General features: G+C 27.8%; 2 protein-coding genes across 4 annotated transcripts in view; one reads left to right on the top strand and one right to left on the bottom strand.

The window, feature by feature from the left end:
* LOC136977194 (acyl-coenzyme A synthetase ACSM3, mitochondrial-like) overlaps positions 1–26,657 on the top strand; it is a 148,512-nt gene that overhangs the window by 39,015 nt on the left and 82,840 nt on the right. The window lies entirely within an intron of this gene.
* The window catches only part of LOC136977186 (serine/threonine-protein kinase LMTK2-like), a 42,310-nt gene that overhangs the window by 11,121 nt on the left and 4,532 nt on the right, over positions 1–26,657 (bottom strand). For 2 of the 3 annotated variants that reach the window (XM_067272634.1, XM_067272635.1), the window contains exons 3-8: positions 20,305–20,426; positions 16,693–16,948; positions 10,753–10,954; positions 9,207–9,294; positions 8,368–8,495; positions 7,745–7,832 (exon numbers count right to left, since the gene is read on the bottom strand). In XM_067272634.1, the coding sequence (XP_067128735.1) occupies positions 7,745–7,832; positions 8,368–8,495; positions 9,207–9,294; positions 10,753–10,954; positions 16,693–16,948; positions 20,305–20,426 (884 nt within the window). The remainder of the gene's footprint in view (positions 1–7,744; positions 7,833–8,367; positions 8,496–9,206; positions 9,295–10,752; positions 10,955–16,692; positions 16,949–20,304; positions 20,427–26,657) is intronic. The other variant, XM_067272636.1, reaches the window with a different exon arrangement.

The following is a 26,657-nucleotide window of genomic DNA, read 5'->3' as shown; positions in this document are numbered from 1 at the left end:
GGCCCCACGTGTTTCTTGTGATGTAAATAAGTTGGTTTGATTTTCTAGTAATTTTTTTGCAGATGTGATCAACATGAAATTGCCAGTTAAGTGCCCTGTCAAGGTAGATGCCTAGGTATTTAATTTGAGGTACATTTTTTATATTATGGCCATTTATTTTAACGCTTATCGATCTTTTAAGCTGTCCCCTTTTATTTTTTCGTGTATTAACAAGAGCCTCACATTTGTCACAGTTGATCAGTAATTTTTATTTATTGCACCAGTCTCCTATTTTTTTTAGAGTGTCGTTTGCTATATCGGCAACTCTGTCGCAGTTTCTGTGAGAGATCATTAACAAGGTATCGTCAGCATAAGCTTGCAGGTTTAATTCTTCTGTTTTATTGAATTGGTCCAACAGATCGTCAAGTACTAAATTCCATATTCCGGGCCCACATCTAGATCCCTGTGGGCAGCCCTTTGAAATTTCGATCTCCACATTGATGTTATTTGTATAAAAACCTGCAGTTCTGTTTAGTAAGTAGCTCCTCATAAGTTTCGTAAGATTGTTTGGGCATTTTGTGTCAATTAACCGTTGGATGACGCTAGGCCACCACAGATTGTCGAAGGCCTTCTTGAAATCGATGCTTATAAGCATCGCATGTTGCCCTCGTTCCCATGCTCCGTGAACAAAATCTTTAACATTGAGTATCGCATGTATTGAGGATGTCCCTTGCTTGAACCCGAACTGATTGTTATTACTGTTGTTGGTTTTTCGAAGGTGCCAATTTATTCTGTTTATTAACATACCATCAAGTATCTTCCCCAATACCGGTAAAAGACTAATAGGTCGGAACTCGTCACGTTCAGTAGCGTTCTCTTTTTTGGGAATCAGCTTCACATTTGCACGTTTCCATGAAGATGGAAAATATCCAAGTTTAAGACAACTATTAAATAAAAGAACCAGAGCTATGGGTATTTCATCGAAAGCGGCCCTAGTCATTTCCGCCGTAATCCAATCTAAGCCAGGCGTTTTTTTCTTTGCCAACGTGTATATAGCTTTTCTAACCTTCAGAAAATGTGAACATATCATCTTCTTCCTGTGAGGATGGGTGGTGGATAGAATTTCTAATCTCTTCATGAATCTCTAGATCAGTAGTCACGTCATCTGTGGGGAAATGATGATGTAATATATTTTTTATGTTATTAGTTATATCCAGATCAGGTGTGTTCCCATTTTGTCCTACAATGTTTGGCATGTGACATTTCCTTTTCTTACCGCAGACAACTCTATATGGGACATCCCATGGATTTTTTGAAGTTTGCGGCTACAAAAATCCCGCCAAGCCTTTTTTTCGAGCATAGTTGATACTCTTCTTGTAAGTTTTTAGGGCTTTATTGTATTTCTCTTTTAGGCTATGCTTCCTATCTTCATCTGTTGCTTTTGTTACCTTCTTTCGTAGTTTTCTAACATTTCTTTGTTGGGTGGTTAGGTTTTCATTCCACCATACCGTCTCTCTATGTTTTGATCTAGTAATTCTGGTTGATATTCTTTTAGCTTGTAGCATCGCATCTGTTATGTATTCGACATATTGGTTAACAGTGTCTTCAGTTTCGATACTACTGAAATTGTAATTTCTCCATATTGTGGCAAATATCTGCTTGAATTGTTCCCAATTTGTTTTTTGGATGAAGTTATTGTTATTTCTATTTTTTTAAATGAGCCTGATAACTCAGCCAAAATGTATCTGTGGTCACTTACTGATTCCCGGAGGAGTGTCTCACAGCTTGTGACCATGTCGCACATGCTAACTGGGGCAATAAAAACATCGCTCCAACCTTCCGCATATGCCGTATAGAAGGTGGGGTAAACAGTGGTATTAGCTGAATAAAAGTTATAACTGTCCATTATATTAGTTAAAAGGCGTCCTCTACGGTCTTCTTTTGGGTGAAACCAAATTGGCGATTTCGCATTAACGTCTCCAACAATAAAGATTTTGTCACTTTGAATTTTCTGAATGGTCTCATCAAGCTCCTTGATGCAGTCGTTATCATCATCCTTTGGGGGAAAGTATATGCTAAGTATATACAGCTGTGTTGTCTGATGAATAGTTATAGTTGTTATTCTTTGGGTGGATAGCTGCAGAATAAGTGCTACATCGAGGTGGCTGTCCCTTACTATTACTCCACATTTCGGTTTATCATCACTTCTTGCTGTGAGTATTCTCCAACTTCCGAATCCGATTATTTTATTTTGGAGGGTATACGGCTCTTGGATGATTATGATATTTACATTTAAGTCATTGGCGGTTTTTAGAGTCAGTGAGCTAGCTGCTTTACTGTGTTGAGTATTTATCTGTAGAATGCACAGATCCGAAGTATTCTTTCCATTATTTTTATTGTTTGTCTGGGTTGGGAACTGGATACGATTAAATTTCATAATTGGTCTGATTGATGACTTGCTGTCTGAGTCTTTGTGCTGTTGGGCATTGTAAGCTATAGGTGTTGTGATCGGTTCTTATCTTTTTGTCTTTTGACAGGTGCTTGTTTTCTTTATCACAATTTACGCATATTGGTTTTGTTGTTTTTTCACATTCTTGATATTTGTGTCCTTGTCCGCAGTGACTACAAGTTTGATTTTGTTGACAATCTTTGGCGAAATGTTGAAAGCCACAACATCTGTAACATCTAATGATTGGCAGGAAGTCATCAACTTTGATCTGTGCCCACGATATTGCAATTGTTTTTAAAGCTAGAAGTTCTTTTCTTATCTCTGGGGAAACTGTTATTACGATGTGGCGGCAATTCTCCCTTGCCCTTCCTCTGACATTAAATTGAGTAATTTTGCAGCCCATCTCAAATTCTTCTTTTCTTATGTTTTCCAATGTTGGATTCTGTTCATACAGTATATTAAGTAATTGTTCTGTCTCGACTGTGTTGGGAACGTTGATGAGTATCATTTTTGGGTTTCTTCCTTCTGATTTTTTGTATCTAATTTTAGATTGTATTTCTTTAACTTCTTTGATGGCTTTTTCCAACATTTCTCCTTCGCCTCTGCTTTTTACTCGGAAGCATACCCCATCACCCTTGATCTGGCGGACAGCTTTTATGTTAACTTTTATTTTATGTGGTTCCACTTTATCCATTATTGTCTTGATTATAGATTTCATGTCAGTTTTTTCTCCATCGTTTATGTTTGGGTACAGGATAAGGGCATGGCCACCTCCAGACCCTTCATTATTAACTATGATTTTATTAATAGATTTAGTTGTTTGACTTGTATTATGGTTTGATTTCACCATGTCTGCATATGTGGGTTGTTTTTTGTTTTGACTATTAGTCCACTGTGCAATATGTGGTAATATGTTGCCTGGTTCCTTTGTCCTTATTTCTGTCAGTATTCCATACATTTGGTGTACGGAAGCGAATAGTTGTGCCACTCTTTCTTTTATTTCTTTTCTTTCTTCAGTTTTGATATGACTTTTATGAGGTTCGGGCAAAAGGTCCATAATGCGCTTTAGTTGAGTGCTTGCGTTCTTTAAAATTTCCTTTTCCCTATGGTGTGACACCTCATTATCCATTATTCTATCTGAAGGTTTATCCAACCTTGCTTGAGGTGGTTCCTCATGTATTGTATTATTAAATATGGCAGAGTCCTCCATCATGCCGAGTACGAAAAATTATGCAAATAATATGGATCTAATACTAAACTTATAATAAAAGTATCCAAAACTCCCAAAAATATACCAAATACCAATTAAGAATTATAATTTAAGAAATAAAATTTAAATATTATTCTAAGCCTTAATTAACACTACAATTAATTTAAACCCTTAACCTATGCTATTAAATCTGACATCCCATAATACTATAATAATTCCCAAAAGAAAATTCAAGATTAAACTGAAAATATTTAATATTAAAGGAATTTACATGTAAAATAATTATTTAATAATTTAATAATAAATAAGTTAAAACAACCGTTACAACAATGAAAACACAACAATTAAATTCCAATAATCAAAAGGAAGAAATCGATGTCGAAAATTGCACACCTGCAGGTAAATTTTAAAAAGAACAGCCGTTACAAATACCATTGCGTCGGTTAGAAAGACTGTTACTGGCCGTTAGTAAAGGCGGGAATGGCCGTTATAAAAACCGTTTGAATTTGAAAATTCTCCATAGAGATTAATGCTAAGAATTTAAACCCGATATAAAACCGAAAGTATTTATCCCAACCTAACCAAAATCACACCCCTTGTTAACGAACACCCCCTCTATCGTTCCCTCAGTTCCTGCCCCCCTAGCCTTAAATCCCCATCCGTTATTGCCCTCCAAAAAACCGAAATTTCAAACCCCTCTAACTTTCCCCTAATTGTCCTACAAGAATATTTTAGATGTCATACGAATCCCCTGAAGAAATGCTTTCCAACGATGTATATCACTAATAAGATATTCCAAAAACACCGCCAAAACACAGTTTAAAACTGGAGCTCAGAATTTCTTTGCACGAAACTCTTTTAAATGCCTTACAAGTTTATACTAAGACTAGACAAGAAGCGTATCTGACGTAAACCGGAAATAATGTAATTTCCAGTTTACATCAGAAGTTCATATATAGTTAGTTGGGGGCTCCTATCTCTAAGCTTTCCATATCTGATCTTCAATTTCATTTACCTAATACCATTCTCAAGATTAAGGAAAGACAGACAGACGACAGTGGGACATTTATAAGTCTACAATTTTTTTAAAATTGCAGCTCATCAAGGACCTAACAATTAGATCAGTAATAATATCAGTTTTAGAAATATTTCAAATTTGTCAATAAAATTCCTAGAATAAAACTTTGTAATATAATATGTAACTTTTTTAATATTGTCTGAAAGAAAGAAAAATGCAGATCCTAAAATGTAAACAGCATAAATTTAAAAAAAAAAAAAAGGAAAAAAAAATAAAATACAGCCTAAATACTAAACTAAGTTTATTGTATGATGTCTATCTGAACAAAACAGTAAAATTAAGTTTAAAATTTCTGCTGAAATAAACATAAAATCATATATATGTAGAAATCTTACATTTCAAGATATATCTCCACTTCATTTAGTATTTTAAAAGGCAAAAATATGATAAAATATTAACTAGAGCAGTAAACTGATGGGTATTAAAAAATTTTAGTTTATAGTTAATATTTTTTTAATTATAGAAAAATCTCTCACTGTAAAGATTTATTAATTATTTTATAACTTAATGCATAATAATGTGTATTAATATGCTTACATAATGAAAAAAAACTTTAAGTAAATATAAAATTATAAAATAAAAACATTATTGACTTACAAATTAACTGAAATTCTAACTAGAAATTTACAACTGTTAGGATTCCATGATAATTAATCATTTTACAAATTAAACTTGTTTGATTTGCATGTTACGTTTTGAAACAAACTACATAAAACATAATTCTAGAACAGAGTCATTTTACAGTCTGAGTATCAGATTAAACAGTTCAAATTGAGAATGTAAAGGAAGCCTGAGCTTAGGAAAGAAATAATGTGGTTATTCCTTCCCAAAGCTAAGCTAAGGAATAAAACTGTTGTAAATGGTTATTCATATATATTTTGACTAAAATCAGAAAACTCTCAAAATAAAATTTTCATAGAATAAAGGAAAAACTTAAAAAAAAAAAAAAAATGCTGACAGAAGTTATAAGCACCTGAGAATTTTGTAATAGTAGAAATTCAAACTAGGCTTAGGGCAAAGTGACTAAATTTGCTTTGTTTATTTACCTATGTACTGTAGAATTGATGAGATGGCTAATAAGTTAATCTTTTGAGGAGGAAATACTGTATTTACTCACATATAAGATGAGGTTTGTATTTGTGAGATCTGGAAATCCCCCTGAACGTAAAATTATAATAATTGTTCCCTATATTGAATTGAGAATTTTCCTATTATAAACATCCTCGCTAGAAAAGGTCCTGGCTGAGAAAATATGCATCCCCGGCCGTATAACTGACAACTATCCATTGTTCTTACGCTGAGTACAGATCATCTTGCAACTTAAGTTTATAGTTAGCACCCAGATTTGCCGTATTGTTTTCAATCCCGGGAACACCTGTGACCTAGTCACATTCACGTGATCAACTTTTCCAGCAAAAAGTTATATAAGAGGCTTCCTTCCCCCCAAAAGGGGAGTCGATCGTCAACCGGTAGATAGAGTGTGTGCCAAAGATAATTAACGTCTCTTGCTTAAAAATAAGTCACGTCTCTGAATTCGAAGGAATTTACGTCTCTTGTGCGAAACTGTGGATATCCTACCGATTTGGTATACGGGTACGACGCTATAGAACATTGGATTGCCTAAGAGGTATGGAATCCATCTATGTGAGCTCTCTCTCTCCTCGAGTGGTAGGGATATATAGCTTTTTATATATGTCACCCCTTTAATGTCAGATTTTTATAACGTATTTTTTTTTATTAAATCGTTGTTATCATGTTACATGGTGTCTTGTTTACTCGAATATTCGCTTATCACCTTACCACAACTCCACCTTCCCTCCTACACTCAACCGGATGAAAAGTAGTCTCATCCCTACGGGATCCCTACCGACAAATAAGCCATCTCTGACTTGTGGGCAAGTCCCTCCGACTTGTTAGCCGAAATTAGACAGAGGTCTGACCTCATCATTCCTCCTCGGTACCCACATATTCATTTATCACAGCTTCAAATTCCTAGGTCATCCTATACGTGCAAACAAAAGATTCTTTGCATTTTTTGCAAATAATTTTTGTAAACAGTGTATTCGCATTTTTTACCAGATGCTTACCCTCTTGTATTTAAAAACAAGTATTTTATCTGAGTTGTTTGAATTGTTCTTGTGTATTGTCAGGAGTAAAGATGAATAGCAATAGCTTTTGAATTGAATTCCAGATTGAAATTTCAAAATGATATAGGAGCATGATATAAGTTTTGATCCATTCCCATGTGAAAATAGATGATTATTCGGAAATCAGAATTTGCAGAAACTCTTTAAGTGTAATCAACGGAGAGTGGATTTGACTGTTATGAATTGGCCACAAGAAAAAAAGTGTTCCCCATTGTCCAGCTTTACGTGAACAAATTGTTGTCAATTTTACAAGATTTTTCCTTAAAGTTTAAAATGCTAGTAATTTTTGCAGAATAATGTATGCATTTATGTTCATTTGATATTTTAATTGAGATTAAATGAAATAAAATTAGAATTGTATTAATAAATCTAATTTTCTTTATTTTGATCTTTAAAGTCACACCTCGTCCCAGATGCGAGGTCGTCTTATATTCGAGTAAATATGGTACTGTACATTGAAAGAAATAAAGTTCCAAGACAAAAGTATGTTGAATTTCTTTAGTTCCCTTCCAGGAATAGTGTTTATAAACTTTTAAACCATATGTAACCATTCATTTTGGTAAAATTGTGCATGAAATACAAATAAATTTGTTTATTGTTTTTATACAAATGTTTGTATAAAACATGTAATGTTCTTCAGAACCAAAAATAAAGAAGGTTAACCAGAAAAACATTAAATTTAATAATAATCGATCTTTCAGTTCGGCTGCAGTTAACTTTTTATAGAAAAACCCTGGTATATTTGGTTTATCAACTTAAAGAAAAATTATAATTTAATTAATCTAACTATATATCATCATTTTTTTTCAATAAATAAAATTTTTAATGATATAAAAATATCAGAAAAAAGTAAAATTTCCTATAAAATATATTATACATACTTTATAAGCTTGAATTGAAGTACCATAATCACCAATTTTTACTTTGAAAGGATTTTCAGTTACTAAACAGTTTCGAGCTGCCAGATCACTATTATTAAAGTATAATGAATAATAAATAAATAATTTATATGAATTATATATTAAAAAAGCATTTACAATAATTATATGGGTATTCTTCATTATGTAATAAAATATAAACATTCCAATTACATTTCAAATACTTCAAATTTAATATTTTTAGTTTATTTATTCATATTTCACATGATACATAATTCATTCCAATAACATGCTATTTTAGTTAAAGTATATAACTTGTGATATACTTTTTGATAATGTTTAGTTTTATTATAATTAATTTAACATCACTAAAATGATATTCCAATTTGCTAAAGGTTGAAGATTCTTAATATACTAATGATTTTACTAATTATATTAATTACTGAAGAAATAATTTTAAAATACATTTATTAAAAAACTTTACTAAAAAGTATCTAAAACAATATTTACAATATCAATATAATTTTTACTTTTTTAGATAAAATAATCAATTTCTTTCAGGAAAAGTTTTGTTTAAAATAGAAATACACTAATCATTTTTTTCAATTTATTAAAGCAAAACTTACGTATGAATAAAGTTTTTCTCATGCATGTATTCAAGTGCCGATGCTATGTTACAGCAGACATGAAGGATAAGTCCTTCTTTAAGAAGTGATGGATTGTTCTTTTGTTGAAGTAAATAACTTTTCAAATCCTACAAATTTTTAAACAATATATGAAACAAATAACTCATAGCTTTTCAATTAATTAAAATAATTAAATTCACTTATATTTTGAAATTAACTTCGTGATTCAGTATAAAGAAGTCTCACACACGATATAGAATTATAAATTAATGCAATTTTTAAGACTCCTGGATAAATTTTATTTTTAAAAATAAATTTGAAAAACAAAACTTATGTCTTCAGATAACTTTTGCTTTAGATATTTCTTCAGTTTTATTTGTCAGAAAAGAAATGTTATTGTGTAAAAGTTTAATGATTATTTAAGTATGACTAGTATAGTAACACTATAACGTGTTCTAATTTTATGGTTTTTATGAATATAGTATGGAAAATGAATATTTGATTTGGAAAATGTTGAAAGTTCTTGTTATTACTAAATATAACTTAGATTTGGTGTCAAGCTTGCTATTATTAACAAAATTATTACAAAATAAATTTGCTTGTAAAACTTAATAAATAAATAAAACTTGCTATTATTATAAAATAAATTTATTTGAATTTCTAATATAAAAATATATTGCATTAAATAATATGATTTTATCAAAATACCAATTTTATATAAAACATGAAAGCAAATAAATTTAATTACAAAAATTATCATCTAAATATTTAATCAATGTAAAAAATCTAACATACAAATAAAAATATGAAATATTAATTGCAAAAAATATAACACTTACTATTGTACAATATTCTAAAATAATTAAAAATGGATCACATTCCAAACACTGTCCTAACAACTGTAGAATATTTGGATGGCATGAATCTCTGAAGAGTTCAATGAAAGTAAATAAATTATCAAACTAAAAATATAAAAAAATTAAGAAAACTGCAAATAATTGACTATCCTCTAAGTATTATTTCAAATTTGAAATAAATTGAAACCTTTTAATATATTTCTGTGTTCATGAACAAAATGAACAATTGTTATAGTCTTTGAATCTTAGCACCATTATCAATGTATGTTTCTGTTACTGCTTGCTATGGAAGCCAAATCCTGTTAATCTTTTTAGTTGGAAATGTTTTCAATCCTTTTTTAGGTCAGTTTCAGCCAATAACAGTTGTAAACTTCTAGAACAACTGATATTCAAAGAGAACACTCATTCTTTTTAAAATGCATATTTTTAAATCTAAAAGCACAAACATATTTTGAAATAAAAACTAAAGATTGAAGGAAATTTTATTGCTAAAACATGCAAAGATGAAAATAAAATAAAAGGAAGATATAATGACATATCTAATGTTATCCCTCTAATAGCCTTTTGGCTAAATGAGTAGTCTGTCATATCCGGGGCAGGTTTCCAATTATCATTGAGTGACATGGCATTCATTCCATCTAACAATAATTAATGCTAAAGACATTAAATATATACCTACTCAAGTACCCTGGTACAGGATTGCCTTTGCAACACATCTATACAAACAGGTTTATCCCAATAAATTGTTACTTCACAATGGCAAGCCCATTTTGCAAGTAAGGAACAGACCACAAATTGCATAAGCTAACTGAGGGGTAATATTCTAAAATAATTACTTTTAGAAACTGATCTTGTTATGGAGCCTTTGCTTTTGTAAATGTGTTCCCTTGTAAGAGAAATGGCTGCATCATTGCATATGGAAGGATATAGTCCTTCTTAATCTAAAACCACTAGATAATCCTCACCTATTTGTAATGAAGAAATTGCTTTGATAACTTCAAGAAAACTACTGATTATATATTCTGCTTTATATGCCTTAGTAGTGAGAAAGTTAGGCAAAGTTTTTATCAAACAATACAGTGGGGCAAATGTCTTATAGCAATGACCCTAAAGGTCAGCCCTCTTTATGGACCTTCACCATATCAAAGAGTCTAAGTGCAATAATGTTCCTGTTCTAGAAGTTTACAACTATTATTGGTTGAAGTTTTAGATAAAATTATTAGATAAGACATTAGATAATATAATTTGGAATATTATTGACCCCAAAGAGGGTCAATAATGTTCCAAATTAAGATTAACAGAATTTGGCTTCCATAACAAGCAGTAACAGAAACGTATAAAAATTAGTAATATTCAGTTCATGTACATATTAATTTAGCTACTTAATTAAACAATATATTAATTAAAAAGATTTCTACTAAAAGTTCATTCATTAAGGAAAAGTTTTAAAATTTGTTATTTTTAACATTATAATTACATTGATTTCACTATTATTATTATTATTAATTTTTGAATTAAACAAACAAACCTAAAAAGACAAACTTCATGTAAAAAATATATATGTTCTGAAGGTGTTGCATCCTCTCTTAATATTTTCACTATCACTTGTGATTTTCTTTCATCTGCAATAATATTTTGTGCTTCTCCTCTTACAACTTGTCCAAACCATCCCGTTCCTACTTCTTGAAGATATTGTAATTTACTACGTGGAAAATTACAGTGTGGTTCCTCTAAAAATATATATAAAAATATATGTATTTTAATTATTTCACAAATAAATTGTAATTAAATAACAAAAATTAATAAAACTTATCCAAAATTATTAAATCAATCATTATAATACTTTACTGTATTATGATGATTAACTCTGTCTAAATCATCTAAACGGAAAACTTCAGAACAATGGAATTTTCTGTATTATATCCTGTCTAATTCAGAAACAGAAGAGATTTTTGGGCAAAAAGAATATAATTTAACACAAGTGAAGTGAAAAATTAAAATTTTACTTGTCTTCAACAAGTAAATAAAATTGCCTCCAGGTATAACAATTACTGTAGAGTATGACAAACCATATTCCAAGAACTATTCAAAACTTCTTCAGAGAAATAAAAATCATCTGATAAAGGGTATATAATTACTCTTTGTTGGAATTAACCGAGAGTAGAATCAATTAGTTTTTAAGAATTGAGAACTTTCAAGATTCAAATAAGACTACGGAATAGTTAATAACTAACTAGTACTGGATAGTCAAGAACAAGACAATTAACATTGTTAGTAATTGCAGAGATTAAAGTTAACAATTAATTAGAGTATTAAAATTCTTCAATAAGTCAGATTACAATAACTTGATGTCTGTAATACAGTAATGTGATTAGAATTTTCAACAGCAGAGCAAGATACTAGTTCTTGATACTCAAACTGATTTGTTCACTGTTGTGTAAGCTCAAAGACTGAATACTTCTCAGATATGCAGTCTTTATTCTTTATACAAAAGATATACATTATTTGCAATGTGCAATGAGCATAAGCCACCCCCCACATAAACAATGAAAAACATGCAATTAAACAAGCAAGCCTAGTACAAGTTCTCAGAAACAACAGGAACTTTTAGAATAGTTATCAATTCTTGCATTGGAATACTCTCATCTTTAGTTGAAATCATTTTGGATTAAACCTAGTAAAAGAATTTTTACATACGTAAAAGTAATTTTACTATAAAAATGAATATAGCTGTGTGACATTATCTGGTTTAGTTTAAAGATTAAAAATAAATAAATACTAAAACCTGTTCAAAATGAGAAAAAACTTTCGTATGGTGCAATTTCAGTTTACACATTTTATGGTATAAGGAAAATTGCTTTTTCTTATATTATTTAAATCAATTATTAATTTATATAATTATTATAAGTATGTCAATTAACTAATGTTTAATAAAAAACCAATAGAATAAAATTAATAATCTGTCAGTAATGAATCTGCTAGTATTTGCATAAGGTAAGTTTACACGAGCAAAAGCTGTTGAATTAACTCTATAATTGCACGATAAACCCTAGACATGCAGAATATGTCTGATCATATGAATAAGACTTGGGGAAATTTGCAATATAAAAAATAATAATATAGCATTAACCATAAAAAAATTACAATAAAATGACATAACTTCTTGACTAAGCCTATAGCTATTAATTGGGAAAATTTACCAAAAAATCAAAAAAACCATGTATTTTAAAAGTGAAATTGAAATGTTGTTTACTTTGTTTCTGATCAGGTCAGTCACTCATGACACTGCTGCCTGTTTACATGGTTATGTGCTTGCGAGTTGAACTGGCTTACCAAACCATGGTTTAATTTTTACAAAGTCAAAACTGAAGAAAAAAATCTGGTTTTATTTCAAAACTACTTTTCAAACACTATTTAATGGGTAATATTTGTGTTTTCTTTAATTAAAACAAAATATTCACTCATTCTCCACACATCAAATTTGCAAATTAATGTGTTTATAAACTTTTTCTGAATTGTCTTGATTAAATAGAAGTTTTATCACCATTTTATAAACATTATTTTCCTTTATTTTTCATAGATTTATTATAAACTAAAAAATATTAACATCAAAATATATTTTAAAGCATCATAAAAATATAGTTGTTTTTTCAAATAATAAGAATAATAAAAATAATATTGAAAAATTCAGTCAAAACTCTAAAAAAGTTTATCTTTTCTGCAAAACATTGATGCATTTCTTAAATAACTTTTCAGAAAAAATTGTATGACAGTCATTATTGTAAATAAATTTTGTTTTTGAACATAAAAAGTCCATTAATTAGTGTTCCATGCTAAAAATAAGTCATTCGTGGCATCAGTGACAACTTCAATTTCTATTAATCAATATATTACATCAAGTTTATAATTGTATATGCTATCCTATGATGATAACATATGCTTAAATTAAAGAATTCTTTTACAGTAGAACCCCTCTAGTCCGCCCTCGGCTAGACCGTCGCTCCGGTTAATCTGACCGTGGTCAGAGTTGAGAAACTTGTCCCGACTCGTCGGTGACTCACCGCCCGTTGTGTTCTTCTGTGTTCATTACAGTGTACTGTACAGTATGTAGTAAATACATACAATATTGCTCTTTTTCATTAATAATAACAGCTTTTGTGCAATTCATTGCAATGTTTTTACTGTAGAGAACAATACAGTCATTCTTGAGTTGAAAGATTGTTTATATTACTTTTTTCTGGTAATCTGACCTTTTTTGCATTCCGACCATAGCCGCAGTCCCAAAGGTGACAGATTAGAGGGGTTCTACTGTAATTAAAAAATTTTTACACTAATTTATTAGTTCAGTGTTGCACAGTAAATTATTAAAAAAAAGCCCATTTAATTATATGTATGATTTAATTTGAATTTTCCAAACTACATAGTATTAATTATTACTTGCTTCATAAATTATTTTATTGTGTGTGCTAACGTGCATACTTTTGGGAAAGTTTTGTATATGTTCTGGGAAAATTTTTGGTCCTGAAATTATTCTGAACTCCTAAATAACCCACACCTATTTTAAAACTGTCTTTTAAACACAAGCTAACTGCCAAATTATTATTGGACTGTTATAAGACTAATAAATAATTAGATATAAATCAATTTGGTGAGAGGTGCCAAAAGATTATGACATAACTGTCTACCTCTAGCCAAATTTAATAATTAAGAATAAATTAATTTTAATTTTTAATTTAGAATATTCTAGAAAAAAAAAATTGGCCAAAGTAGAACACAACTCCTGCTTCCATGCAGTTGTGTTGCCAATTATGCTACTCAGACCTCTGTCCAATCTTCACTTCCAAAGATATTAATTAATTAATTTAGATATAACCATGCAAATTACTTAAATTAAAATTAAGTAACCTATATGGCAACACAATGTGCATAATTGTGGCAAAGCAGGAGTTGAGAGTTTGAGTCCTGTTTTGAAACATTTTTTTCTTCTAGAATATTCTAAATTAAAAATTAATTTATTTCTAATTATTAAATTCACCATGAGATGGTGGCATAACTGACTACCTTTAACCAAATTGATTTATATTTAATTATTTACTAGCCTCATAATAGCCCAATAATAAATTGACAGTTTATTTGGAAACTAATGTATCAGATTAGTTGCTGTTTATATAGTGTTGAACAAACAAACTGCAGATAAACTTGCATGAAACTATGGCAATCAAGAATTTGAACATTATTCTAAACTTAAGCATAACAGATGATAAAAAAAATATTGCCATTTTTTACATTTTCTTTCCTCCTAATAAGAAAAAGCATAATTTATAGCATGTCTTTTTTTCTATCCTTAAGTTACTTAAGTTTTTTCTGAATGTATCAGACTTGAAAAATATCAAGTCAATAAGTTAAATATGTCACTCAAGGATTTGGCAGTAATATTGTATCAAGTTTTTTCTAGAATGACACAAAAATTCCTCTTTTTTTTTCTATTTACAAATATCTTTTTGCTATCTATTTCTCAGATGAAAATATAAAAAAATAAAGTAAAACTTTTTTGTAATTTTTTCATCCGATGGTTCCTTTTTATTTTTAATATTTGAGGACAAAATTTGCCCATATAGGAATCACCATTTATTAGTTCTGCATCTAGACAATACATTTTTGGCAACCAACCTTCCTTTCTAGGCTACTAGCCACCAAAAAGCTAAAAAAGTCCTTTTAAAAACACAAAAGGTCCAATTAAAAATACAAAGATTTTCTAAAATCGAAACTGGTGATATAAGAATGTCCTTGTTACCATCTGTACCTTCTCGGGGTTGTTTTGACTTTTTATCCACAGAGAGGAGCGTGCTGGAAAATGTAGATTAAAAAGATTCCCCTGGTGACGATACTTCACAGTCATAATTTGTAATTTTTTCGTCCGATGGTTCCTTTTTATTTTTAATATTTGAGGACAAAATTTTTTAGCTTTTTGGTGGCTAGTAGCCTAGAAAGGAAGGTTGGTCACCGAAAATGTATTGTCTAGACGCAGAACTAATAAATGGTGATCCCTATATGGGCGAATTTTGTTTTCAAATATTAAAAGTAAAACTTTTTATTGTGCAATTATTATTATACTTCTCCTCCATCTTATCTTTTCTTCTATTATTTTTCAAATTAAAAAATAATAATAATAATTCTAGTTGATTATTCTATCAGAATCTTCTGAAATGTTCAAAACTCACATTTTCATTTCAACAAAACAAATCACTGGTTTTTTTTTACATTACATTCAGCATACTTTATGTATGTATCATCAAATAATTGACAATTAAATTTAAATTTTATTTGGAAAGACATATGGAATAGTACATTTCTTTTTATGGGTTTCTTTATAACAAAATATAAAATAAAATTATTCAAACCAAAAGCAATTAGTTAGTTGAAAGAATTATTATGGTATAAATTGTAAATTGGTGTTTAAATTAGAGATCATATTGTATTCATTTTATTGTAGTGTAAATGTATGTTATAGTTCAGGCATGGGCAAATGCGGATCTTTTTGAGTTACATGCGGCTCTTGCTGAAAGTGTTAATTTCTGTTTTTTATTATTATTTTTACAATTTTATTTTTATAATTTTGTGAAAATATGTTTATTGAAAAAATTCAATATTTGTTTTATATTATATTTATATTATATAATAAAATCGCGCGCCTTACCATACTATCCGCCACGACAGTACAGAACTGCGGCTCCCATGCATTTTGCAAAACCTACATTTCGGCTCCCACTGAACTCTTGCTTGCCCACCCCTGTTATAGTTTATATCATTTTTACTTTTGAACTAATTTATTAGTTCAAAAGTAATGAACTAATTTAAACAGTTAACTAATTCAAAAGTTTGAACTAATTTAATAGTTAAAATTATTAAATTACAAATTTATGAATGAAAATGATTTCAATTGAAATGATAATGAATAAATACAGTAAGTCCTCTATTTACAAACTTAATTCGTTCATAGCGGTCATTCGCGAGTCGAAAAGTTCGTAACTCGAAAAGACTATGTTTGGCACCAAAACACAAATACAATGTTGTTTTTACAATTATGTAATGTTTAGGCTACTTGAACAATGTCGAATTAAGATTGTTAAAGGGAAGTATAAATTCATATCAATCACGTGTACAGTACATTATTTATTAAAATTACTCATTTAAAACAACTACAAATGTACATATATGTGTACTGTAAATGTTTTAATGTAAAACTTCAAAATAAACTTGACTATACATAAAAAATAACCAACTGCACTTTAACCTGCCATCTGTCGGCTTTGTTCGTAACTTCGAAAGTTCATAAGTCAAATGTTCGTAAATAGAGGACTGCCTGTATATTAATATGTATATAATTTTCAGTCATCTAATATTAATATTGATAACAAATAAAATTACCTTATATAAAAAGTCATAAATGAATAAAAGTTATAGTTACCAAACCAATCTTGAAGCGATAGTCCTCTATTTAACACATTACTAAAATGAGCTGGACGCAATGGCCGATTTTGTGTAGGCGGATCTGATTTTCTTGGACGGATTTCAGGTAAAGGTTCAAATGTAACTTCATCATCATGTAAGGAATTTGTCTGATTATAAAAACCAGTAACTGGCGGAAAAATTGTAAATTCTGACATTTGTGATTGGTTACTATTATGGGTTGATAGAGAGCATTCTTTCTCAAGATTTATGATCTATAAATAAGTTAAACAATATGATTAAAAAAATGTTAAAATCTAAAAAATGATAATATATAGAATGTTATATATATATATATATATATATATATATATATATATACACTCGTGTAATAAAATTTACTAGAATTATATACTAAAAAGTTATTGAGATTTACACAGGATATTAACATATAAATTATATAAAATATAATAATTTTGAATTTCCTTCTTAAGTTAAATAATATATATAAAAAATCATATTGAATGCAACATTGAATCTAATCCTTTAATGTTTTTAGACTTCTAGTCAATTTTTACCATTTATTCTTAACTAACTTTAAAGTGAAAAAATTTAATTAAAATAAATTGTTAAATTATAAACTTCCAGCAACATAACCAATAATGACTAAAAATAATTTTTTAGTTTCTTTCAACTTATAAAATGACAAAGTTTATTAATTAAAGTCAATAAATTACATACTGTATTTGTATTTAAAGTGAAAAATCAATAATGATTTCTCTAAATTTAGCCTAATAAAATTTTTTAAAATACCAAATGATTGCCAGATTATACTAGTAATACTTATTACCAAGTATTACTAATCATATGTCAAGTAATTTGGCCTAAAGGTTTGATTATCGAGAAATGGGTGTCTAATTTGGCATCAGCTGCTATCTCTTGATAAATTTATTATTATTATAATTAAATTATTTTAATTAATTTAGAAGGTTCTGGTAGAAAAGAATCAGCCCAAAGCAGGACTGAAACCCACAACTCCTGTTGCCATACAGACACATTGCCAGTTATGCTACCCGGCCTCTATTTGATCTTCACTTCCACCATGCACTCAGCCAGATATTGCTTTACCCCAGTATGGTGTATATATACAAATATAGACATGCATAAACCTGATTCTTAGATTAATGTCAGATAGTTGTCATTTCTAGTTGATACTGTGAGTAACCAGTATGGTTATATTTAAATTAATAATTCCAGAAGTGAAGATCAGACAGGTCTGGGTAGCATAACTAGAAATGTATCTACATGGCATGCGGAAGTTACAAGTTCAAGTCCTGCTTTGGGCCAATTCTTTTCTTCCAAAGCCTTCTAAATTAATTATTAAAACATTAATTTAATTATAACTATTAAATTTATCAAGAGATGATGTCTAACACCTATCTCTACACTAAATGACTTTACGTTTAACTAGAAATTTGTAGCATTAATATAGCTTGATGTACTCACTTGGCATTAAATCTTTAAGCTCTGAAAAATTCTTTTTATGTACCTGGAGACAAAATTGTTTTTACCCTCAAGCTACAAGAGGAATATGTATAGCAAAACCAGTTAAACAACTTTCCCTTCAGCCAATTTTGTCTCAAATGGATAAAGGTGATTTTAGCTGATCTTGTGTTTAATGAGTTAATCTAAGAATCTACAGGTTTATGGATGTTTATATTTTTAAAAATATCTCAAATTAATCCACAACATGACATTTTGACTATTATATTTATACAGATGCTTTGTATTTTTAAATTATTATTAGACACTAAAGCAAGCATTTCATAAAATAGTTCAACCAATTAAGCAGCCTAATATAAATATAACATATAAAAATACTCATATAATGACCATACATGAAAAATCTTCTATAAATTGTTCTCAAATTCATTCTTATAGCTTCAACGTGTCATAATAAATTGTGAATTATAATTCATTAGATCAAATATATAATTATTTAAGATCAACATGTTTTTAATTACATTTTTTAGAGGATACTTGTTATTTATTAACAGGTATTTATTAGTTAATTATGATAACCTTTTAATTTAATATTAGCTGCATAAGAATACATCTATTTGTAATTTCAATGTATATTTTAAATTTTTATTAGAATTTTTATATTCATTATTATATATGTAAAATAAATAATATACTATGTAACTTATATATATATATAAAACAATTTTTGATTTTTTTAGAATATTTTTAATAAACTACATTTTTAGTTTTAATAACTATTTTATAAAAATTATACTAAAAAGCAACTACATAAAAAGGTATAATTTCAGTTAAATTGCTAAGAAAACTTGAATTCCATTCCTTTTTTAAACAGAAAAGCTTTCGATTCTGTCTGCTTAATTGGTGGTAACAAAAACCAATTAAAACATTTACTTATTATAATTTCCATCTTTTGAATATTTCATTATATAAATTATTAATTTTCATTCATTTGGAAAACAATTTAATTATTTTTATAATTAGGACAGCAAAGAAACACAATACTTTCCAAAAGATTATGTTCTCTTTATCTTAAGTTTTATTTTCTTTTTATAATTTTGAAATTAAAACAAGAGTTGTGCCAGTATAAATATTAATATGACACAGATATAATGACAATAAAGATTTATTACATATTTTTATCTTGAAAATATCAGAAATAATGTTTGCAAGCATTTATTTCTGATATATTAGAGATAAGTAAGAAATTATGGTATTGCATTATTAAAACTGATTAATTAAAAACAAAACAAGAGAGAGAGAGAGAGATTTCAGCAATAATCATCTGAGATTTCTTATTTTGTTATAATACACCTTAGTGAATCTTATATAACAATAATAATTTAACAAAGAAATGTTTAAGAAAAATAACAGCATTTTCCAGGAACTGAAACATGAAATTCTAACAGGTCCGATCCAACACACACTTTTCAGGCAAGAAACATTCTAGCTAAGATCTGAATTGTGCATTAGGTCTAGCTTATTAGGTTTGTTGAAAGTTACTGTATACTTTTAGGAATGAGTTTGATTTGTAATTAGAACAATTATATAACTAGTAAATGATTTATTTTATTAGGTAACAAACCACTTATATTACAAGTATTGTATATCCTAATACTATGATAAATCCAAAATATTTTAATCAACTTAATAATGACCACTTCATATTATCATCATCTAACAAATTTTTAACCTTAAAAATATTGATAATATTGAATGTTATTTTAAAAATTTTGTAAATTTCTTTTTAACTCTTTCAAATTAGAAATTTTTCCCGGAATAAGAAAATGACAGAATTTATACTTAAATTAATGAAATGAAATTTTCAATTGGAAATATCATTAAATATTTATTTATTATTGTAAAGTTAATCTTTAAACAAACTATAGAAAGTGTGTATTTTCTCCTATGCATAAAGGTGCATATAATAAAAGTTTGTATTAGAATTTTGTAAAATATTTTTGAAATGAAAAACTAAAAGCTTAAAACAATAAATACATTAACAAAAAAAATACTGTTTTTTGAAAGAGGGAGAGAGAGAAAAATAAAAACATTACTATTTTTTACATTTTAAATAAAATATACTTACTTTAGACCCATGACGAGGACAACAAGAACAAACAATGATAATAAATATTATAAGAAATAAAAATGCTGCTGCAACTAAAATTTCTTGGCTTTTCAATAGTGAATTTGTATTTAATTCATGATCTGTTAATTAAATAAAAATAATAAAAATGAGTTCTAAATCAAATAATAAAAATAAATATTAAAAACATAATTTGAAGAAATTAACACAAAATTAACATTTAAAAAAAATTAAAACTTCACTTCCATTCTATACATGCTTCTAAATATGCATTTAAATGTCATTAAAAGCTCTTGCTAATTATTATACAGGACATTACTCTGGATATTTTAGTTAGACATTGTCAACTGTTTGATATTCTTTGTATTTATTGTTAACTCCTAAAACTTCTACATATTGATGGAAAATATAAACATATTTAAATATTATGCAAAATTCAAACTTTATATAATTGAATATAATTTAAAGTTTTTTTTAGTAACTAATCTTGTTTATAAAACATATTATGAAATAATAATTTTATCTAACTGAACTTTATAAAATCTATTTATAAATTTTTCTACTTTCTGATATCTGTAAAATTACTAAAAATTTAAAAACATTTTAGAATATCTTTTGTGTGTGTATATTACAGTGGGTGATTGGTGATCGATTAACAAACAATCCATTCTAAGAGTTTGTTTGCTATCTGAATTGTTCATTAACCGATTATTGATTTACCATAGGTTTTTATGGGAATTTGATTAATTCATTCTGGAGACTCCAAAAAATATCTATTCTTTTTATTTTCTTACTACATTTATTTATATGTAATAATAAAAATATATACATACATACACAGTCTTGCATTTTTATTAGTCGTGTTTTTTCTGTTTGTGGGGGTTAAAGAATATGTCTAATGTCGATTGCTTTTCTCTCTTCTTCGGGATTTTTCAGAATTAGTTAACAGCATTGTAATTGTAGAAATCCCCAAGCCTATTAACCTCATTCTGGTTTGGATGCCATTTGGATGACTGTTGTTCTCACATCCTCCCACTTCTTCAAAAGATCTTTAATAGCAGATGTCAGCATTAGTCCTCTTTTGTCTTTCTCTTTTTCAAAAGAAAACACATCTCACGGAGTTTCTTGGTGTTCTTCATTTAAGAGTTTTTCTGTTGTCACATCGGTTTCAGGATTCCATTATGAGCTCTTCAATGCTCTTTATTTCTCAGATGTGATTTTCATTAGAGCTTTAGCTGCTTGAGACTTCTTGATATATCTTTCATAGATAAGATTGTGCCTGTAGACCTGTTCAAGCCATACTGCCTAGCAACATCAGACATCCTGTGCCCACTCTCTACCTTGGCTATTATCTCTTGCTTGATTTCTACAGTGAGCACAGTTCTTGACACTCCACTCTTTTTATGCTCCATAATATTATCAGTTTCTTTTTTTAAATAATAAGTTCAGAAAAGCACTTACAAAAATTCAGAGAACAGAAATCAAGTAGTGCACAAAAAATTATTTAAATGCAAGGCTCAGATGAAATTTGAAATTTGGCATTAAAACGTTAACGAACATCCAATGGGACAGTTAAACTCTAGCCTTTCATTAATAAAAACCAACGCAAAAATCAATGGCCCGACAGTCTCGTGAAGACTATAAAAACTTATTTGTCAAAAAGATAAACAGAAGGCTGGAATTACAAGGGAGAGTTTCAAAATTCGGAGGAATACTATCTGATCAGTATCGGGTTGAGTGTCAATGTCAACATCTTCAGAGCTCCAAAAGGTTTTGAATTGTCACCTGGAGTCAATGGAAGACCAATCAGTATTCACTATTTTATGTCGCTTCTTTTTCTGTTTGTTCTGTGAAGTGTTTGTTGTCCAAACATAAAAATCTTTTGCAAAAGTGTTCGTTATCCAATTTTTTCGCAGTCCGAACTGTTCATTAACCAATCACTCACTGTATTTATTTATTTATCTATTCATACATTGTTATGAAACTGATATAATAAAAAAAATTCCAATTTTTAAAAGTGTTTTAAATTGTTTAGGATATTAACGTATCAAATTATATTTTATTGCACTGCTAATCACTAACAGAAAATTATTTAAATTTATTAATAACATTTATGAATTTGTTTTTGGTCTTATAAGTTATGTTGTCATATATTCATTATCTTAAATAATGCAGCATATTTTTCCACTGTGAAAAGTATAGTTGTGAGAATATAACAATATAGTTGTAATATACTTTCATGTTCTCACAAAATGCTGTACAGCACTTCAAATTTCGAACTTTATCTAATCTTAGCATGCTAACACTATGTTTACACAACACTATTTTTTCAATTGTATTAAGTAATTCATTCAGCAATACTTTAAATCTTTTTTAGTTAAATTCCAATTAAACAAAAAATTAGATTTAATCTTTTATCTTTTTATAGTTATTCAATTGGTTGAGATTACTGAAGTTTTACAATTAACTAAACAATAAAAGTAACAATAAAAAGAGTTATTTTTCTTAGAATAATGATTTTGTTTTCTGTTTATTTATATGGTAACAATTAGATATTGTACACAGATGAAATAAATGACTTAATATCAATTTTTTTTTTTTTTTAATTTTGTAAACACACAAACAAGAAATTACATTAAAAAATTTAAATTGAATTTACTATATTTTATGAAAAAATATTCTGCTTAGAATATTTTTTCATATTTTAATACTTGAAATCACGATTCATCGTACAATTGATGCCAGAAGAATCTTGCTTGTTTGACAATTGTAGAAGAGCATGACATGGATTGTCATTATTAAGTGCACATAAACAAACTTCATCCTATAATAATTTCATTTCTGTATGATGATAATAAACTGAATTCAATTCTACAGTTGTAACATTAAACCCAACTTGCTGAAATCTGGATTTTATTCTTTAGTTTAAGAAAATATTTTGATTATGAGAGGTTTTCAAGAACAATATATGCTCATAAATCTGGATTACACCACATTTGTTTAATAGGCATTATTATATTTGTAGATTTTCGTGATGGCAATTATATTATAAATAAATATCTGAAGACAAAGTCTGCCCAAACTTGGAACCCAAACTTTTTGGGCAGACTTTGTCTTCAGATATTTATTTAGGCATTATTATACTTAAACTTATAACTATATTTTCTATTACTTTTGAATAATTATAATATTCATTCATTATATTTATTCAACTATAAAATACATAACATTATTTTTGCTTTTTTTTTTGACTAAAATAAAATACTACTATGTTAAGTAAGAAACTAGAAAAATTGGCTTAATTATAAAATAATATTTTATAATTAAGTCAATTTTTTTTTAATTAAAGAAACTTCGACATCAGAATATTGAATTCGTTCTTTTTGATAAAGAAATGACGATTTAAATTTTCAATTTAGATAAAATAAAAATACATTTTTATTTTATCTAAATTTTATTATCTAAATTGTCAAATTTTTAATGAGGAGAATTATAAATAACTTAAAACAGTTAACTAACAGAGAAACAGAATTTTAAATATCGTAATAAAATAGTTATTAATAAATTTTTAATATTTAATTTTTTTTAATTATTCTATATTCTTATATTATTTTACTTTAATGAAACATATACCGCAAATATATTGCATTTATCATGTTAAAATTTTAATACAAAATTTGATCATGTATAGATTTAAATTTATATTGTAATATCATAAAAAATATAACTGTATGAAGTTACTAGTATGCATTTCAATTCTGTATTACGTCATTAAAAACATTTGCATTTTTCCAAAGAACTATGTTGTTTGTCATTATTAATACAAACTGTTGGTTTTCAAAGGTGATGTTGATAATATCTATCTATATAATTGTATAGTATTAATCAGTCTAGTAAAAAAAACCTGTTGCAATTTTTTTTTTTAATTTTTTGAATTATTCTTAGTTTATCTAAAAAATTTCAGTTAATAATCAAAAACTTAAAACATCCACTTTTTTAAATTCATTCATTACTAATAAAATATAAAAATAAAAATTAATTAGCAAACTATAAGTTTTAACTTGGATTTAATATAAAAGTAATAAATTATAAAAATTAAATTCTATTCAAGTGGGAGTACTAAATGAATCAAAGTTATTCATCTTATTATTATTGGAAGGCTTCCAATATTCAAAATGTTGAATTTTTCTTATTCAAATAACTTCCTCCCACATTAAAGACTGCCAAATACAATAATATCTTTAGTGCTAAATGATCTCTACAAACACTGTATTATAGATCAGTGCAAACTTCCAGATTAAAAACCAGAAATATAATTTCAAATGTATAAAAAAAATTAGCATTTATTTATTTTTAGAAAGATATGAATTTAATAAATTTCTTTAGTCTGCTTTCAGTCTAATCCATATTATTATGCATTATAAGCATTACCCATATATGTCTGTAAGTAAATAAAGAATTTCAAAATGTATAGCTTTGTCCAAAGTAATTCTATATTCATTGCAGTCAGTTTTTTAATTATAAGTTTATAAGTTAATTGTTGATTTTTTTTGCTTTGATAATAGATTATTTCAGTTATTTGCAATCAAATTTATTCCAGCATTATCATAAAGAGAATATTTAATTAAATTTTTTTATACGTCGTATGCATTTTTGGCACTTATTTTACTCCTTAATTGTTCAATAAGAGCTTAAAATGCATATTGCAAATAAAAAACAAATTTAAATATCTATTTCCTAATAATAATGGAAGAAACCTGATAGCAGACTATTCTAGTTATTTACTATCAAACATATACAAAACAATATAAAAGAACTAAATCCAAGAGCGAATAGTAAGATCTTAATAGTTTTGAAAATTTTTTCTAGTTTTCTTATAATTGTATATAATTTTTTTCTGTCATATATTGAATAAATTTCCTTCACATAAATGATTTATTTAAATTACAAAATTTTGGAAAGTTTGGAAAGTCGAGCATGTTTCCACTGACTTTCCAAACAACCACTAGGCACTGTAAACTTCTAGGCTTACAGGAAAGCAGCGCCGAACATCCGACGTACACATTTTTGCATTTAAAACTTCGGCCTCAACCTTGCTAATGATTACTTAGCTTTTGTATTGATAATTTTCTAAAAAATAATTCTGATAAAAAAAATGTCAATAAAGATAGAAATAGAAAATTAAAAAGTATAAAATATACTAATATACTTCTTAAAAGTCACAAACGTGTTAATATTTAACAAAATAATATAACAGATAAACACATAATGGATTTTATTGTATTATGCTTCACTGTCATCACTTTGGGACTTACCTATGCTGATAATGATAGCAATAACTGACTGGTAAAGTGGGCTAAATAAATAAGACTATAATAATAAAATCCATAATTTTCATTTAACTCTGAAATTAAAAGGGCATGCTAACACAATTAAAAAAGGTATAGTTTGAAGACTTAATTCTAATTATTATTAATTAATATTTAATTCATTCAGAATTGTTTGCTTGCTATCATCTTTAACAATAGTAAGCATATAGTTAAAGTAAGAAATGCTAGTAATTTAAAACAATCTATTGTGAGCAAATAACAATAAAATGATTAAAGTTCAACATTTAAAGTACTGATAACTGAAGATAATGATAACTATCAATTATTTTAATGTAAGCAAAGTTTTCATATCAAGTTGGTCAACAGTATTTACTTTTTCGATAAAATAGAAAAATATAGAAAATACAACAGGTCTTTGGATACCCATCTTTGCAACCACTAGCCAAAATACAATCTTCTACAGAGATGACCTTTTATGTCACCAGAAGTCATTTTAACTAATTTGCATTATTGCAGAAGCGTAGTCTCCAATAAAAAACTGTCTCTGTAAATGAAGATTGTACATTGCTAGCGGTTGCAAAAATGAATATCCGATGACATTTCGTATCTTCTATATTTTTATATTTTATTTAAAAAGTTTTCATAGTTTATTTTAAGTTACATGTTTGAGAGTTGCTAATTCTTATAATATTAAATGACTGATATCTGTGAATACAGATGATTAAGATAAATAAACATCACAGAATCACAGCTCCATGCCAAATAAGAACACTCCATTATAAGCTTGCATCAACATCCTTTTATTGATACAATATATTATCAGTATTCAAATTGAGACACGGGGCATCTTGACAATGCACTCAAAAGCATCATAAACTCCATATAATTTTGTAATCATTCTGTGAACCAATTCATCAGAAACAGCTTGATAATGAAAAATTTACAGCAACAAAAAAATTTGAGAAAATCAAGTATTAAGCTCATTACCTGAAGTCCTAAGCTTTGACTTCACAGGTTTTACTG

This window comes from Centruroides vittatus, unplaced genomic scaffold (assembly GCF_030686945.1).
Source record: "Centruroides vittatus isolate TY-2023 unplaced genomic scaffold, ASM3068694v2 contig_452, whole genome shotgun sequence".
Taxonomy (NCBI): domain Eukaryota; kingdom Metazoa; phylum Arthropoda; class Arachnida; order Scorpiones; family Buthidae; genus Centruroides; species Centruroides vittatus.
Note: the sequence above shows the minus strand (reverse complement) of the source record. Positions and strands in the feature narration are given on the sequence as shown.